Below are 17,668 nucleotides of genomic sequence, written 5' to 3'. Positions count from 1 at the left end.
CAGGGGGATCGCTTGGGCCAGGGAGGCGGAGGTTGCAGTGAGCTGTGATGGTGCCACTGCACTCCAGCCTGAGCGACAGAGTGAGAGCCTGTCTCAAAAACAAAAACAAACAAACAAAAACAGAGCTGGGATCATGCCTGTAATCCCAGCCCTTTGGGAGACCAAGGCAGGAAGATCACTTGAGGCCAGGAGTTCAAGACCAGCCTGGCCAACATGGCCAAACCCCCCTCTATTAAAAATATAAAAATTAACCAGGCGTGGTGGCACATGCCTGTAATCCCAGCTACTTGGGAGGCTGAGGCAGGAGGATTACTTGAACCCAGGAAGCGGAGGCCGCATTTCAGCCTGGGTGACAGAGTGAGACCCTGTCTCAGAAAAAAGAAAACAAAACTATACAGTTGAAGATGTGCCTAAGGTGAGGAACGGGGAGTGGGGTTTGGAACTCCATGTCCTCTCAGAGTGCACCACCCTCTGAGAACCTCCACATTTTCACCTAACTAGAAGCTCACCAAACCCAGTCCTCTTGGGCCTTTTACAGGGGTTTCCTTGAATAGGCATGATTGACACCTGTGTGGAAATGTGATTGAAAGCCGGGCGTGGTGGCTCACACCTGTAATCCCAGCACTTTGGGAGGACGAGGTGGGCGGATCACTAGAGGTCGGGAGTTCAAGACCAGCCTGACCAACATGGCGAAACCCCGTCTCTACTAAAAATACAAAATTAGCCGGGTGTGGTGGCACATGCCTGTAATCCCAGCTACTCGGGAGGCTGAGGCAGAAGAATTGCTTGAACCTGCGAGGCGGAGGTGGCGGTGAGCTGAGATCACGCCATTGCACTCCAGCCTGGGCAACACAAGAGCAAAACTCTGTCTCAAAAAAAAAAAAAAAAAAAGAAAAAGAAAGAAAGAAAGAAATGTGATTGGACAAAAGGGGTACGACCTAATACTAACAGACCGAGTGGGAAAACCCAGCCAGGCCTGTCTGTTCAGATTCTCCTCGGCCTCTCTCTGTATAGTGCTCCTTCCTCCAGGGCAGGACCCCTTCTGAAATGAGGGTCTCACAACCCATAAGCAGACAAGGTAGGTCAGAGCATCTCTTAATAACCAGCTTCAGACAGAACGGCAGGGGAAGATTCCAGTATATTTTTAGTTTCTATGGCCTGCCTAGGTGAGAAAAAGGAGCAGGAGAGAGGAGGCCAGGAGGAGGTCAGAGACAGAGAGATTGTGTTTTCTGAAGCCTGCTTCTGAGGTCAAAAGTGCCCCCACATTCTAACAAAAGACCGTCTTTCACTTTTATCGCTCTGAGGCTGTTCCGAAGTTGCTTCGGGAATTGAGGACATAGGCCAACTACTCTAACAAGAGAAGGGCTGATTGTTTTAGTTACTTAGGAAATAACAAAGGCTTTGGGAGTTATGAGCCGAGAACCTCGGACCCATATATAGGATCTATAAATGGATATATAGATAATAGCACAGTGCCCTTAAAAAAGAGACCTGAGAGAGACCCTCCTCCCTTCTCCGTGTGAGGTTAGGGCGAGACGATGACACCTGTGATGAAGTGAACCCTCTCCAGACACCATTTCAGCTGGTGCTTTGATCTTGGACGTCCCAGATTCCAAAACTTTGAGAGAGAGAGAGAGAGATTTTTTGAGACGGAGTTTCGCTCTTGTCCAGGCTGGAGTGCAGTGGCGCAATCTCGGCTCACGGCAACTTCCACCTCTCGGGTTCAAGTGATTCTCCTGCCTCAGCCTCCCAAGTAGCTGGCATTACAGGCATGCGCCGCCACACCCAGCTAATTTTGTATTTTTAGTAGAGATGGGGTTTTGCCATGTTGGTCAGCCTCTTCGCTCTTGTTGGCTGGGCACGGCAGCTCACTCTTGTAATCCCAGCAATTTGGGAGGCCAAGGCAGGCGGATCACTTGAGGCCAGGAATTCGAGACCAGCCTGGCCAACTTGGTGAAACCCTGTCTCCACAAAAAAAAAAAAAAAAAAAAAAAAAAAAACCCAAAATTATCTGGGTGTGGTGGCACATCCCTGTAGTCCCAGCTACTTGGGAGGCTGAGGCAGGAGAATTGCTTGAACCCAGGAGGTGGAGGTTGCAGTGAGCCGACATTGTGCCACTGCACTCCAGCCTGGGCAACAGAGCCAGACTCCATCTCAAAAAAAAAGAACCCACGGATTGAAGCATGTTTAATGTGTTTCAATCCAATGCAGTTGCCTGCCTTTTTTTTTTTTTTTTTCAGATGGAGTCTTGTTCTGTCGCCAGGCTGGAGTGCAATGGCACAATCTCAGCTCACTGCAACCTCCGCCTCCTAGGTTTAAGTGATTCTCCTGCGTCAGCCTTCCGAGTAGCTGAGACTACAGGTGCACACCACCATGCCCAGCTAATTTTTGTATTTTCAGTAGAGACGGGATTTCACCATGTTGGCCAGGGTGGTCTCGATCTCTTGACCTCATGATCCACCCACCTTGGCCTCACAAAGTGCTCGGATTACAGGCGTGAGCCACAGCGCCCAGCCTGAAGTTGCCTTTCTTACTGATGCTCAAGTTATTTAATTTTTTGATAAATTGCTGTTTTAAAGCAACACAGAGGGCCAGGTGCGGTGGCTCACACCTGTAATCCCAGCACTTTGCGAGGCCAAGGCAGGAGGATTGCTCCAGCCCAGGAATTCAAGACCAGCCCGGGCAAAATGGTGGAACCACTACACTCCAGCCTGGGTGACAGAGCTAGACCCTGCGTCAAAAAAACAAAATAGCAAAACAAACAACCAAAAAGCACAGAAAGTCGTAATAGTTTTTTTTTTCTTTTTTTTTTTTTTTTTGAAATGGAGTCTCACCCTGTCATCTAGGCTGGACTTCAGTGGCACAATCTCTGCTCACTGCAACCTTCGCCTCCTGGGTTCAAGTGGTTCTCCTGCCTCAGCCTCCCAAGTCCCTGGGATCACGGGCACCTGTCACCATGCCCAGCTAATTTTTGTATTTTTAGTATAGATGGGTTTTCGCCATGTTGGCCAGCCTGGAGAAGGTCGTGACAGATCTTTTTTTTTTTTTTTTTTTTTTGAGACGGAGTCTCGCTCTGTCACCCAGGCTGGAGTGCAGTGGTGAGATCTCAGCTCACTTCGAGCTCCGCCTCCTGGGTTTACGCCATCCTCCTGCCTCAGCCTCCCGAGTAGCTGGGACTACAGGCGCCCGCCACCACGCCCGGCTAGTTTTTTGTATTTTTTAGTAGAGACGGGGTTTCACCGTGTTAGCCAGGATGGTCTCGATCTCCTGACCTCATGATCCGCCCACCTTGGCCTCCCAAAGTGCTGGGATTACAGGCTTGAGCCACCGCGCCTGGCCCGTGATAGATCTTTAAGCAGAGCTATGCGGATGGCGAGGAGGGCCCTGGACCAGCCCGGCAGGTTGGCAGGTTGGGGAAGGTGTCTTGGAAATGGAACCGAAACTGAGTCTTGAAAGTCCCCTTCCAGATAAGAGGGGCTGGGTCCCTCAGGTGGGAGGGGACAGCCTGAGTAACGCCCAGGGCTGAAACACAGCCTCGTTTGCAAGAACAAGCAGTTCTGGGTTGTCTGCCCCGGGTGGGGCCGCACCTTGGACCCAGCCTGTAGGCAGAGGCTGGCTAGCCCCTCCCAAGGACTTCAAGGAAGAGGGACAGATTTGCCTTCTGTGTAGAGACCGCCCTCTGGTGGCCACATGGAGGATGGCAGGAGAGAATAGCCCCGAAAGAAAGCGACAGGCTGAGCTCATAACGCCGCCAACGCTGCTGCTTCTTCCCCTTTATTAAAAGACAGGATTGTGCTCTGTTGTCCAGGCTGGAGTGCTGTGGTGCAGTCTTGGCTCAGCCTGTAACTCCTGGCCTCAAGCGATCCTGCCACCTTGGCATCTCAAACTCTGGAATGACAGATGAGCACTACCACACCCAGCCCATCCCCAGTGTCTGGAAAATGTGCCCACTAGAGAAATCTATTGGCCGGATTGTGACTGGTTGAATGCTGCCACAGCAGGAAAGAGGGAAGGACAAGTGGCCACGTCGAGGCTTGCCTGTACTCCAAGGGTATCCAGGCTGAGGTTACTCAAACCCGGAGCTGATTTATTTTTATTTTTTGACAAGAGTCTCACTTTGTCACCCAGGCTGGAGTGCAGTGGTGCTATCTTGGCTCACTGCAACCTCCGCCTCTGGATTGAAGCAATTCTCCTGCCTCAGCCTCCAGAGTAGCTGGGATTAGAGACACCCACCACTATGCCCAGTTAATTTTTGTATTTTTGGTAGAGACTGGTTTTCACTATGTTGGCCAGGCTGGTCTTGAACTCCTGGTCTCAAGTGATCCTCCTGCCTTGGCCTCCTAAAGTGCTGGGCTTACAGGCATAAGCCACCGTGCCTGGCCTGAATGAAACATTTCTGTGCTCCAACTTAAAATGAATGTAGAACTTATTATCTGAGAATGACCCAGGGAAGTCATGGGACTGCCCAGATTTTCATCCAATAAAGGGAAAATTCTTCCCACAAATAAATTTTACAGGATGGTAGAAGCAAATACAGGACATTCCAATTACATTCCAATGAGTTATTCTTGATGAAGTCCTGAATACACAAAGCCAGCCAGCAAATAGGATTGACCAAAGTAGGAGGATACTGTGACCACCCCAGGGCTCTTTTCGTTTGTTTGTTTGAGACAGGTCTCTCGCTTTGTTACCCAGGCTGGAGTACAGCGGCAGGATCTCGGCTCACTGCAGCCTTGACCTCCTAGGCTCAAGAGAGTCTCCCACCTCTGCCTCCCAAGTAGCTGGGATGACAATCATAAGCCACCACATCTGGTTAATTTCTAGTATTTTTCTTTTTTCTTTCTTTCTTCCCTTTTTTTTTTTTTTTTTTTTAAGCTGGAGTTTCACTCTTGTTGCCCAGGCTGGAGTGCAATGGCGTGATCTCGGCTCATCACAACCTCCGCCTCCCGGGTTCAAGCAATTCTCCCGCCTTAGCCTCCTGAGTAGCTGGGTCTACAGGCGTGTGCCACCATGCCCAGTTAATTTTGTATTTTTAGTAGAGACTGGGTTTCTCCATGTTAGTCAGGCTGGTGTGGAACTCCCGACCTCATTTGATCCTCCCGCCTTGGCCTCCCAAAGTGCTGGGATTACAGGCATAAGCCACCGCACCTGGCCCTAATTTCTAGTATTTTTCATAGACATGGGGTTTCACTGTGTTGCTGAAGCTGGTCTCAGACTCCTGAGCTCAAGTGATTCTCCCACCTCAGCCTCCCAACATGCTGGAATTACAGGCATGAGGCACCATGTCTGGCCATACCAGGGCTCTTAGACCATTTAGTCTCAGCCCCTCACTTTACCAGTACCGTGCCTCTAAGGATGATAGTGGTGAGGATGATGATACAAACGCTGACTGGCTCCTATTTTGTGCCAGTCTTTGTTCTAAATCCTTAGATCTTAATTAAGATTTAATCTTCATTTAATCTTCAAAACCATCTGTAATTTTGAGCCAAATGCTAAACTCAAATACTGAGCAAAAAAGAAAGAAAGAAAAAAAAGAATGCTGTCTTTTTTTTTTTTTTTTTGAGGCGGAGTCTTGCTCTGTCGCCCAGGCTGGAGTGCAGTGGCACTATCTCGGCTCACTGCAAGCTCCGCCTCCTGGGTTCACGCCATTCTCCTGCCTCAGCCTCCCGAGTAGCTGGGACTACAGGCGCCTGCCACCACGCCCGGCTAATTTTTTTGTATTTTTAGTAGAGATGGGGTTTCACCGTGTTAGCCAGGATGGTCTCGATCTCCTGACCTCGTGATCCACCCATCTCGGCCTCCCAAAGTGCTGGGATTACAGGCTTGAGCCACCGCGCCCGGCCTTTTTTTTTTTTTTTGAGACGGAGTCTCCCTCTGTCACCCAGGCTGGAGTGCAGTGGCCGGATCTCAGCTCACTGCAAGCTCCACCTCCCGGGTTTATGCCATTCTCCTGCCTCAGCCTCCTGAGTAGCTGGGACTACAGGCGCGCGCCACCTCACCCGGCTAGTTTTTTGTATTTTCTTTTAGTAGAGACGGGGTTTCACCGTGTTAGCCAGGGTGGTCTCGATCTCCTGACCTCGTCATCCGCCGGTCTCAGCCTCCCAAAGTGCTGGGATTACAGGCTTGAGCCACTGCGCCCGGCCTTTTTTTTTTTTTTTTTTTTTACAGAGTCTCACTCTATTGGCTAGGCTAGAGTGCAGTGGCATGATCTTGGCTCACTGCAACTTCTGCCACCAGGGTTCAAGCGATTCTCCTGCCTCAGCCCCCTGAGTAGCTGAGACTACAGGAGAGCACCACCACGCCCAGCTAATTTTTGTGTTTTTAGTAGAGACAGGGCTTCACCATGTTGTCCAGCATGGTCTTGATCTCTTGACCTCATGATCCACCTGCTTCGGCCTCCCAAAGTGCTGGGATTACAGGCATGAGCCACGGCGCCTGGCCGTAAGCTGTGTTCTTAACTCTATCTTTCCTTCACTGGTGATGGTACCATTTCCCCGTCCTGTTAAGTGTCCTTCACTGCTCTTACCTTTAGCTCTTGGAATTCCGCCATCTACCCTAACTTCACCTCCACCTAAATCCTGTTCACTCTTCAAAGCCTGCCCCTCCACACATCCTCGCTCCTAACTCCACCTCAATGCGCAACAGCTCTTTGCTAAGCAGATGCCTTTATTTACAGACAAAGAAGTAAACAGGCAAAAGGAAGAGGCTTGTCCAAGGTCATGCCACAGACTGAACTCTCACTGGGAGGACAGTTCAGGGTCCTGATACCCGATCTAAGGCAGCAGCTTTGCAGCACACCAGGATGGGGGCGAGTCATGCCTGGCCATGTTCACTTCCAGAACGATTATAGATTTAACAACTTTTTTTTTTTTTGAGATGGAATCTCACTCTGTTGCCCAGACTGGAGTGCAGTGGTGCGATCTCAGCTCACCGCAACCTCTGCTTCCTGGGTTCAAGCGATTCTCCTGCCTCAGCCTCCCGAGTAGCTGGGATTATAGGCATGAGCCACCATGCCCGGCTACTTTTTGTATTTTTAGTAAAGAGGGGGTTTTGCCATGTTGGCCAGGCTGGTCTTGCACTCCTGACCTCAGGTGATCCACCTGCCTCGGCTTCCCAAAGTGTTGGGATTACGGGCATGAGCCACCACACCCAGCCTACTATAGCTTTAACAACTCTTTTTTTTTTTTTTTTTTTTTTTGAGATTGAGTCTTGCTGTGTTGCCCAGGCTGGAGTACAGTGGTGCGATCTCAGCTCACTGTAACCTCCACCTCCCGGGTTCAAGCAGGTCTGCCTCAGCCTCCCGAGTAGCTGGGATCACAGGCACATGCCATCATGCCCGGCTAATTAGCAATATTATTTTTTAATCTTTGTAGAAATGAAGTCTCACTATGTTGCCCAGGCTGGTCTTCAACTCCTGGGCTCAAGCGATCCTCCCACCTCGGCCTCCCAAAGTACTGGGATTATAGGCATGAGGCACTGCGCTGGGCCCAGAACTACCTTTTATTGGAGGCATGGAGTCCACAGTGGATGGAGGTCTCAGTGCCTTAAGCTCAGGGGCTCAGCATAAGGCCTAGATGAAGGTGAGGCAGGTGGAAGCGGGGACCCCACAGCTTTCCTTGTGCTCCTCAAAGAGCTGCTCCAGGGCCTTCATGTAGAGGGCATGATAGTGATTGACTTCCTCCTCGGTGGGGCGGAGGCGCTGGGGGACCGGGATGGGGCGGCCCACTGCAGGGAGAGGGAGACATAGGTGGGTGAGGGGGTCCCTGATGCCCACTCAGCGGCTGGTGGCTGTCCCCCCGGAGGTGGGCACTCACCCACAGTGGTGATGGGCGCAGCAAAGGGCAGCAGGCCCCAGGAGGTAGCTGAGAAGAGGCCGCGACCCCAGAAGATGCAAGGAGAGAAGCCCATGAGCTTCTTGAAGGTGAGCTGGCACCAATGCTGCCAGGAGCCTGTGGCAAAAGCCTTAAGTCTAAAGATGTCATTCTCCCCAAAGGAGTACACGGGCACCAGGGACGCCCTGGGAAGGAGCAAGAGAGAAGAGGGGGCTCAGGCTGCTAGGCTGCTCCCAGATGGGCACCCCCAGGGGCTGCAAGTCCCTCCCACTACATCCAGATGCTACTTTCCAGGGCCATTCAAAGCATATGACTATGGCTACAAAGAAAGATCTAGAAGACAGGACTCACATTTCTTTCTTGTTCTTTTTCTTTGTTTTAGAGAGAGGGTTTTGTGACTAACCACACCTGTAATCCCAGCACTTTGGGAGGCTGAGGGGAGGATCATTTGAGGTCAGGAGTTGGAGACCAGCCTGGCCAACATGGTGAAACCCCCGTCTCTGCAAAAATATAAAAATTAGCCAGGTGTGGAGGTGCGTACCTGTAATTCCAGCTACTACAGAGGCTGAGGTACAATAATTGCTTGACGCTGGGCGTGGTGGCTCACGCCTGTAATCCCAGCACTTTGGGAGGCCGAGGCGGGTGGATCACGAGGTCAGGAGATCAAGACCATCCTGGCTAACACGGTGAAACTCCGTCTCTACTAAAAATATAAAAAATTAGCTGGGCGTGGTGGCGGGCGCCTGTAGTCCCAGCTACTTGGGAGGCTGAGGCAGGAGAATGGCGTGAACCTGGGAGGTGGAGCTTGCAGTGAGCCGAGATTGTGCCACTGCACTCCAGGCTGGGCGACAGAGCGAGACTCCGTCTCAAAAATAATAATAATAATAATAATTGCTTGAACCTGGAAGGCAGAGGTTGCAGTGAGCCAAGATCGCACCACTGCACTTCAGTCTGGGTGACAGAGTGAGACTCTCAAAAAATAAATAGCTATACGCGGTGGCTCACGCCTGTAATCCCAACACTTTGGGAGGTCCAGGTGGGTGTATCACCTGAGGTCAGGAGTTCAAGACCACCCTGACCAATACGGTGAAACCCCATCTCTACTAAAAATACAAAAATTAACCGATGTGGTGATGTGCACCTGTAATCCCAGGTACTTGGGAGGCTGAGACAGGAGAACTGCTTGAACTCAGGAGGTAGAGGTTGCAGTGAGCCAAGATCGCATCACTGCACTCAAGCCTGGATAACAGAGCGAGACTCCATCTCCAACAATTAAAAAAATTAAAAATTAGAAAATTTAAAATAAATACATAAATTAAATTTTTTAAAAAGAGACAAGGCCTTGCTCTCTTGCCCAGGCTGGAGGGCAGTGGTACAATCATAGCTTGCTGCAGCTTCAACCTCCTTGGCTCAAGTCATACTCCCACGTCAGCCTCCCGAGTAGCTGAAACTTCAGGCGAGCACTACCACACCTGGCTAATTTTTTTAAAATATATTTTTGTAGAGAATGAGGTCTCCCTACATTGCCCAGGCTGGTCTTGAACTCCTGGCTTCAAGAGATCTTCCTGCCTTGGCCTCCCAAAGCACTGGGATTGCAGGTGTGAACCACCACACCCAGCCAGGACTCACTCTTCTTGAATTGTGTAGTGGGCCTTCTCATAGTCATTTTCTCTCAGTCTTTGCAATAACAACATTGTGGCAAGGTAGGTATCAGCCCTCTTCACAAGTAAAGAAACAAGTCTGGCCGGGCATGGTGGCTCACGCCTATAATCCCAGCACTGTGGGTTTTGTGACTAACCACACCTGTAATCCCAATACTTTGGGAGGCTGAGGTGGGCGGATCACTTGGGGTCAGGAGTTGGAGACCAGCCTGGCCAAAATGGTGAAACCCCGTCTCTACTAAAAATATAAAAATTAGCTCGGTGTGGTGGTGGGCGCCTGTAGTCCCAGCTACTCTGGAGGCTGAGACAGGAGAATCACTTGAACCGGGGAGGCGGAGGTTGCAGTGAGCCGAGACCACGCCATTGCACTCAAGCCTGGGCCACAGAGCCAGACTCTGTCTCAACAACAATAACAAAAAGAGAAACAAGCACAAGGTTTTGCTTTTGAGATGGGGTCAGAGAGGGAAGACAGGGCTTCTGAGCCCGAGGGCCCTGCTATTTGCATTATGGTTTTGTCTCCACGGAGGTGGAAGGGAGGCTGGGGTAAGCCGGCCCCATGTTTGGCACCGAGTCATGCCCTGGAGAGCCCACGTGGGCCTCGGTGCAGGGCACAGCGCTGGTCTCTGGGCACCCAGATCCCCCCTACAGGGACCTAGATGTCTGGGGACTGAGAGAGGGCATAAACCAACAGAGAACTGACAGGTAGGGCCTGCCCGCGCACTCACCCGTGCCTCAGCGCCAGGCGCACGAAGCCTTTGCGCTTCTGGAGTGTGAGGCAGTGCTCCCCGGGGACTGAATACAGGGCCTCGTGCGCACCCCCCACCATGATGACCACGGCCTGCCCGAGCTGGGGCTGGGACAGGATGAAGTCCAGGCTCTGGCGGCTTACGGGACAGAGTCCTGTGGGCAGGAGGTGGAGGAAAGTAGTCCTCATCTGCCTCCACAGCACCCTCGCCCCTCACCCAGCCTTCAGTTTAAAGCCATCCCCATCTCCAAGGCAGGGAACCTACCCAAATTCTCACTGCAAGTCTGGCCAATGCTCAGGCTGGCCCCTGTCCCGGGTGGGGGACTTATTATGGGGGGGGGATCCCAGAGGGGCTGGGGAACATCTGGTTAGGAGTCACCTCCTCCCACTGGGCTCACCAAAAGACATGATGTAGTCGCGATAGACCGGGAGGTAGAAGAGGCCAGCCAGCACGGCTAACCAGGGCCGGAGCCCTGGGAAGAGCTGGGAGAAGCCATTGCTCTCGGTGGAGAAATTACAGAGGAAGCCTGTACACATGATCCCATGAGGGTGGGCACCTAGCACGTAGTTCTGATCCGGGGGCAGCTCTGCCGTTTTCACCAGCTTCCGGGTGTTGAGCAGGATGAAGGGAGGATGGAAGGCAAGACACTGGTTGAAAAGAGGGGCCCTCCACCCCAACAGAGTTTCGAGTTAAAGGTTCTTCGGATACAGTCAAGGGCCCAGGTTTGTTTTTTGTTTGTTTGTTTGTTTGTTTTTGAGACGGAGTCTCACTCTGTAGCCCAGGCTGAGGTGCAGTGGCGCGATTTCGGCTCACTGCAACCTCCGCCTCTCCATCCAGGTTCAAGCTATTCTCCTGCCTCAGCCTCCCTAGTAGCTGGGATTGCAGGCACGTGCCACCATGCCCAGCTAATTTTTGTATTTTTAGTAGAGACGCAGTTTCACCATGTTGGCCAGGTTGGTCTTGAACTCCTGACCTTGTGATCTGCCCACCTTGGCCTCCCAAAGTGCTGGGATTATAGGCTTGAGCCACTGCACCCAGCCTCTTTTTATTATTATTTTTTTTAGGGACAGGGTCTCACTCTGTTGCTCAGGCTGGAGTACAGTAGTGCAGTCATGGCTCACTGCAGCCTCTAACTCCTGGGCTCAAGCGATCCTCCCACTTCGGCCTCCCAAAGTGCTGGGATTATAGGTATGAGCCATGGTGCCCCACCAAGGGCCCACTCTTGAACATCATCCACTCCCAAGCCGGGCGCAGTGGCTCATGGCTGTAATCCCAGCACTTTGGGAGGCCGAGGCAGCTGGATCACTTGAGGCCAGGAGTTTGAGACCAGCCTGACCAACATGTTGAAACCTGTCTCTACTAAAACTACAAAAATTAGCCAGGCATGGTGGCGGGCGCCTATAATCCCAGCTACTAGGGAGGCTGAAGCATGAGAATAGCTTGAACCCAGGAGGTGGAGGTTGCAGTGAGCTGAGATTGTACCACTACCCTCCAGCCTCCGCGACAGAAGGAGACTCGGTCTTAAAACAAGGCTGGGCGTGGTGGCTTATGCCTGTAATCCCAGCACTTTGGAAGGCCAAGGCAGGCGGATCACGAGGTCAGGAGATCGAGACCATCCTGGCTACCATGGTGAAACCCCATCTCTACTAAAAATGCAAAAAAATTAGCCGGGCATGGTGACGGGCGCCTGTAGTCCCAGCTACTCGGGAGGTTGAGGCAGGAGAATGGTGTGAACCCGGGAGGCGGAGCTTGCAGTGAGCCAACATCACACCACTGGACTCCAGCCTGGGTGACAGAGTGAGACTCTGTCTCAAAAAAAAACAAAAACAAAAACAAAACAAAACCCACTATCCATTCCCTGTCCCCTGCCTGAGTTTAGGCAGCGGGGAGCTCAGGCCCCAGCACAGGGAAGGCCTCCTAGGTGTGGGAGATGGGGAGAGGGAGGAAGCAGTGTTTCTTCAGGGTGACCCATCACCTTGACAGGATAATAATCCCTTAGTTGTCTCCAAATTGCCTGGTTCCTTATCCACTCCGAACGCCTTCCACCTGCAGACAATGAGATACTGGTGGAAGAACTCCTGGAGCCACCTCCCCTTACCCCCATGTCCCCACCATCTCTGGCTACCTGGGCCCCCATCCAGAGCTCACCTTGGTTGGGTGTGTCCCAGTCCATGTAGAGCCACACCAAGTAAACAACAGAGAAGGTCCAGAGTGATGTGAAGAGGAGGACAAAGACAAGAAGGGAGAAGAAAGGGCCTGGGTGAAGGATGAGGAAGAAAAGAGAGTTCACTTCTGAAACTCCATCATTCCCTCCAGCTGCTCCCTTCCCTTCCTCCCCTTCAGATCAAGCAGCTATCTCCTCTGGCCCTCTCCCAGACCAGTCACCTGCTCACTGTCCTTAGGCATGCAAGTCAGCAGCCCAGCCACTCTCCCTCCAAGGCCTACTCCCCTGGCAGACCCCAGGCACCCATGCCTCCCCTGTTCTCACCCATGAAGAGGAAAGTGAGCACATATTGGTAGGCGCCCACTGCTTCTAGATACTGCTTCTGTAGGGTTTTGGAGGTGGTGGGGGGCGGTGGGGCTGTGGCAACTCCCATTGCAGAAGCTCCCCTCTTCCAGCAGGACCCCAGAACCCAGAGGACAAACGATGAAGGCTCGGATGTGGACCTGGGCAGACTTTCTCCGTACAGCAGCCCAACCTTGGGGGCCTGGCTAAGTCGAAAATCACCTCCCGGAGTAGCGTGTGTCCCCAGGTATGTGAGTGGGGAGACCTTTGGATTCAGAGCCCCAGATGTCACCGGGTTTTTTCTCAGCCTGATCTTTGAACTTCCTGTCAGTCACCAGCCTGGGCTGGCTGCTGGGTGGGGCTGGGAGGCATAAAGGGTGTGCAAGGGAGAGGTGACACCTGAGTGCCCCAGGAATTGATGTTGGAGTGGACAAGAGTGATCTGGCTAGCCCAGCCATTGGGTTCCAGGTGCTGGCAGGGGCCAGGAGCCCTGCTGAGACTATTTGACCTCTAGTTTGGGGGGCAGGGCCTGGTCCACATCTCCAGGAATTACCCCTACCTTGACCTCCCCCGCTGTGCAAATACACACACATAGGCTGCAGGTCTGTTTCCCACATTTAATTATTCTTCTTCCTCCTCCTTCTCCTCCTTCTTCTTCTTCTTTCTCCTTCTCCTCCTCCTCCTCCTCCTCCTTTTTTTCTTCTTCCTTCTTCTTCTTCCTCCTCCTCCTCCTCCTCCTCCTCCTCTTCTTCTTCTCCTTCTCCTTCTCCTTCTCCTTCTTCTTCTTCTCCTCTCCTCCTCCTCCTCCTCCTCCTCCTCCTCCCTTTTTTTGAGATGGAGTCTCACTCCGTCACCCAGGTTGGAGTGCAGTGGCACCATCTCAGCTCACTGCAACCTCCATCTCCTGGGTTCAAACGATTCTCCTGCCTCAGGCTCCTGAGTAGCTGGGATTACAGGTGCACCACTACGTCCGGCTATTTTTTTTTTTTTTTTTTTTTGTATGTTTAATAGAGACGGGGTTTCACCATGATGGTCAGGCAGGTCTCGAACTCCTGACCTCAAGTGATCCACGTGCCTCGGCCTCCCAAAGTGCTGAGATCACAGGGGTGAGCCACCGCGCCCAGCGGCCAGTCTTTAATTTCACTTCTCCACCCGCAGTCACCCAGGGGACAGGCGAGGCCAGGCGGTGGGGCGCGCCTAGGTGGAGGACCAGGTGCCTGTCGGCGGGGACACCATAGCGCGCCTTGTGCGCCTCGAAGACTGGGATCCCCGGTCCGCCCCCTCCCCTCCCTTCCTCCTTCTCTCCCTTCCGCCCGCGGGGATCGGCGAGGACAGAGTTCAGGGCTGGCGCGGCGGCCAAAGGCCAGTCTGGGTGGCGAGGCCCTAACGCTGGACGGGGAGGGAGCGGGCACCGGGCAGGAATCGCGGGACAGAGGCAGGGGCTCACCGACGGTGCGGATGGGCGCACGGAAGGGCAGCTGGAGGCCCCGGCGGCCAAGGAACAGCGGCAAGGCCACGCTTAGCAGCGGATGCAGCGCCTCCTTCACCCTCCGCAACACGAGCCCGGCGGGTTCGGGAACTGCTGGAAGAGCTCGTTCTCCCTGGAGAAGACAGGCACCAGGGAGGCCGCGGGGGAGCAGGGCGCGGCTGACTCCTGGCCCCGGGGTCCGCGGGTGGCGCCGCTCTCCTCCTCCCCGGCCCGGCATCCCTGGCGTCCCCACCGGGCCACGCTCGGGTCCTCACCCGGGTTCCAGAGCTGACTTAACGAATCCCTTCTGATTCCGAATCCGAAAGCTCAGTGCTCCGAGTTTTGCCAGCAGCGCCTCCAGGGGCCCTCCCACGGCCAGGACGGACACCTGGCCACCCCTGAGGCAGTGCTGGCCTTGTCAGAGGAGACTAGACCTGGGGAGAGGGCAGAAGTTGGGGGACTCAATGCCTGGGTCTTATTTATTTATTTATTTATTTATTTATTTATTTATTTATTTGGGGATGGAGTCTTGCTCTGTTGCTCAAGCTGGAGTGCAGTGGCCTGATCTTGGTTCTCTGCACCCTTGACCTTCAGGGCTCAAGTGATCCTCCCACCTCAAGCCTCCCAGTAGCTGGGACCACAGGTGTGTACTACCACACCTGGCTAAATTTTTGTTTTTGTTTTTTGTTGTACATGTGGAGATAGGGTTTCACCGTGTTGCCCAGGCTGGTCTTGAACTCCTGGCCTTAAGTGATCCTCCCAAAGTGCTGGGATTACAGGTGTGAACCACCACACCCAGCCAAAGCCTAGGACTTGGAAAGAAGAGCAGAGAGGACATGGGGAAGAGAGAACTGGGTCCCAGAGCCCCCCAGGAGGAAGATGGTGGGACAGCAGCAAGGTCCCCCTCTTCTCACCACCTGACATGATGTAGTCCCAGAAGAAAGGGAGATGGAACCAACAAGGCAGCATGAGCGGGTGTGGCCGGAGCTCGAGGAAGAGGCAGGAGAAGCCAGTGGGCTCTGTGCAGAAGTTGGCGAAGGCTCCCACAACCAGGACCCCGTGAGGGTGGAAGCCAAAGGAGTAGTTCCAGGAGGGGTGCAACTCTGCAGTTTTAACCAGCTGGGGAGCAGAGGGGCGCACCCCACCCCAACAGTGAGATTGCACTTTGGGAGATGGTGGTCCCAAGAGTCTATTCTGAAGCCCCAACTGCACCCAGTACCCCACTGCCCGAGGTCCTCACCAAGAGGGGAAAGTAGTCACGGGAATGTCTCCAAACTGCCCAGTTGCGAACCCAGGCAGATCTTTGGCCTCCAGCCCTGGGTGTGTTTCTATCCCAATAGAGCCAGGCCAGGTAGAGGACCACCAGCATCCAAGCCCAGCCGAGGAATGCAGGGAGCCAGGCGCACCTGGGCTGGAAGACGGGGCAGGGGGAGCTCACAGTACAGGTGTGTAAACTAAGTCTTCCCTCTGCCCCCTTCCATCCCACCTGCTCCCCAGACTCCCTCCCTACCCCTCCTCCCTCGGGGTAAAGGAAAACAGACCACCAGCTGCTGGGGCCCTGCCCAGATTCCCAGGCCTTCGGGACTCACGCAGCCCTAAGAAGGAGAAGACCCATTGCAGGACAGCAAACACTTGGAGACCCCTTTGGAGAAGGCTGGAGGAGGCCGCCATATTCTGGAGGAATGTCACACAGGGGCCACCCCCATCTCTTAAGCACACCTCCTTTTGGCCCAACACACTGGCCCTGACCCTTGACCTTGGTCCCGCCCCCATTTTCCGCCCCCTTTGCAGCTCTGCACACTGGAGCCCATGCTCCCAGGGAAGGAAGGGCTAATCACTACCTGGGCTCACAAGGCTATGATCAATGGGACTAACAGAGATGACCACGGGTGTGGCCCAGAGCCTGGGGGAGGTGTTTGAACTCTGCAGAGGTCAGGGGGTTAGTCAGTTTCGGTGGCTCAGACCTATTGTTTTTTGTTGTGTAGAGATGGGGTTTCACTGTGTTGCCCAGGCTGGTCTTGAACTCCTGGCCTTAAGTGATCCTCTCGCCTGGGCCTCCCAAAGTGCTGGGATTACAGGTGTGAACCACCACACCCAACCAAAGCCTGGGACTTGGGAAGAAGATCGGAGAGGACATGGGGAAGAGAGAACTGGGCCCCAGAGCGCCCCAGGAGGAGGATGGTGGGGCGGGAGACAGCAGCAAGGTCCCCCTCTTCTCACATGATGTAGTCCCAGAAGAAGGGGAGATGGAACCAACAAGGCACACTTTGAGAAGCCAAGGATAACTTGAGCCCGGGAGTTCAACCAGCTGGGGCAACAAAGCAAGACCCCATCTCTACCACAAAAAAAAAAAAAAAAAAAAATACAAAACTCAAAAAACATTAGGCAAGTGTGGTGGCACATGCCTGTAGTCTCAGCTACTTGGGAGGCTGAGACGGGAGGATTGCTTGAGCCCAGAAGGTTGAGACTGCAGCAAGCCATGATTGTACCACTGCGCTCCAGCCTGGGCAATAGAGGCTGTCTCAAAAAACAAAAACAAAACAAAATAAAACACACACACACACACACACCAGGACCCTCCGGGAAGGAGAGAGGTGGTCTGAATGGGGTGTCCTTATAAAGGGCAGGGCTCCCGCATGAATCGAAACAGCCTGAAAACCTGCTAGTCACTGAGGCTGGTCCCTGAGGCCCAGGACATGCAAGAGCAGCATAGGCCTCTGTGAGAAAACACTTGCCAAGAGGTGTTTTCTCCTGTCCCTACTCGGCTCACCGCCATCCACAGGACATAGGACAAGGGTAGTGGGGCCCAGGGTGAGATGGGTTCCCAACTCTGGCCAGAACGATGCCCAATCCCATGGAAACGTAACCAACCAGATAATCAGCTCCACCTAGCAGGAAGGAAGGCTCCTTAAAGGAGGTTTTCCCTGAAGACTAGAGAGGAGGAAGAAAAGGGATTCCAGTCCAGCCGTGGAGGCTCACATCTGTAATTCCAGCACTTTGGGAGGCCTAGATGGGAGGATCAGTTGAGGCCAGGTGTTCGACACCAGCTTGGTCAACATAGTGAGACCCCCCCCCATCTCAAAAAAGTCAAGATAAGGCCAGGCGCGATGGCTCACACTGGTAATCCCAGCACTTTGGGAAGCTGAGGCGGGCAGATCACTTGAGGTCAGGAGTTTGAGACCAGCTTGACCAACATGGTGAAACCCTGTCTCTACTAAAAATACTACAATTAGCTGGGCATGGTGGCAGGCGCCTGTAGTCTCAGCTACTCGGGAGGCTAAGGCAGGAGAATTGCTTGAGCCTGGGAGGTGGAGGTTGCAGTTAGCTGAGATTACACCACTGCACTCCAGCCTGGGTGACAGAGTAAGACTCCATCTCGAAAAAAATAAATAAGAAGGCTGGGCATGGTGGCTCACACCTCTAATGCCAGCACTTTGGGAGGCTGAGACGGGTGG

General features: G+C 53.3%; 1 protein-coding gene and 1 pseudogene across 3 annotated transcripts; both read right to left on the bottom strand.

Moving 5' to 3' along the window:
* Window positions 1-6,648: 6,648 nt before the first annotated feature.
* Window positions 6,649-13,018, bottom strand: MOGAT3 (monoacylglycerol O-acyltransferase 3). Of its 3 annotated transcripts, XM_008018468.3 has the most exons (7): window positions 12,728-13,018; window positions 12,388-12,495; window positions 12,215-12,285; window positions 10,637-10,841; window positions 10,219-10,393; window positions 7,815-8,017; window positions 6,649-7,725 (listed from the first exon to the last, which is right to left on the bottom strand). In XM_008018468.3, exons 1-7 carry the CDS (start codon window positions 12,834-12,836, stop codon window positions 7,571-7,573), a joined length of 1,026 nt encoding a protein of 341 aa, XP_008016659.1. In that variant the 5' UTR covers window positions 12,837-13,018; the 3' UTR covers window positions 6,649-7,570. The 3 variants fall into 3 exon arrangements, with proteins under 3 accessions (XP_008016659.1, XP_037846269.1, XP_037846268.1); XM_037990341.2 differs by lacking the exon at window positions 7,815-8,017 and having other exon boundaries at window positions 7,626-7,725; window positions 12,728-12,836; XM_037990340.2 differs by having other exon boundaries at window positions 7,648-8,017; window positions 12,728-12,836.
* An 885-nt stretch (window positions 13,019-13,903) lies between these two features.
* Window positions 13,904-15,669, bottom strand: LOC140710596 (putative diacylglycerol O-acyltransferase 2-like protein DGAT2L7P; annotated as a pseudogene).
* Between the last annotated feature and the right edge of the window lie 1,999 nt (window positions 15,670-17,668).

Source organism: Chlorocebus sabaeus, chromosome 28, assembly GCF_047675955.1.
Source record: "Chlorocebus sabaeus isolate Y175 chromosome 28, mChlSab1.0.hap1, whole genome shotgun sequence".
Classification (NCBI taxonomy): Eukaryota; Metazoa; Chordata; class Mammalia; order Primates; family Cercopithecidae; genus Chlorocebus; species Chlorocebus sabaeus.
Note: the sequence above shows the minus strand (reverse complement) of the source record. Positions and strands in the feature narration are given on the sequence as shown.

Bases quoted from the DNA above. Each gene is read 5' to 3' on its own strand.
- MOGAT3 (XM_037990340.2), bottom strand. From the start codon at position 12,836: ATGGGAGTTGCCACAGCCCCACCGCCCCCCACCACCTCCAAAACCCTA. The intron at 12,496-12,727 runs GTGAGAACAGGG...TCCTTCACCCAG, and splicing joins GCTCACTTTCCTCTTCATGG to GCCCTTTCTTCTCCCTTCTT. The intron at 12,286-12,387 runs GTGAGCTCTGGA...CATTGTCTGCAG, and splicing joins CTGGGACACACCCAACCAAG to GTGGAAGGCGTTCGGAGTGG.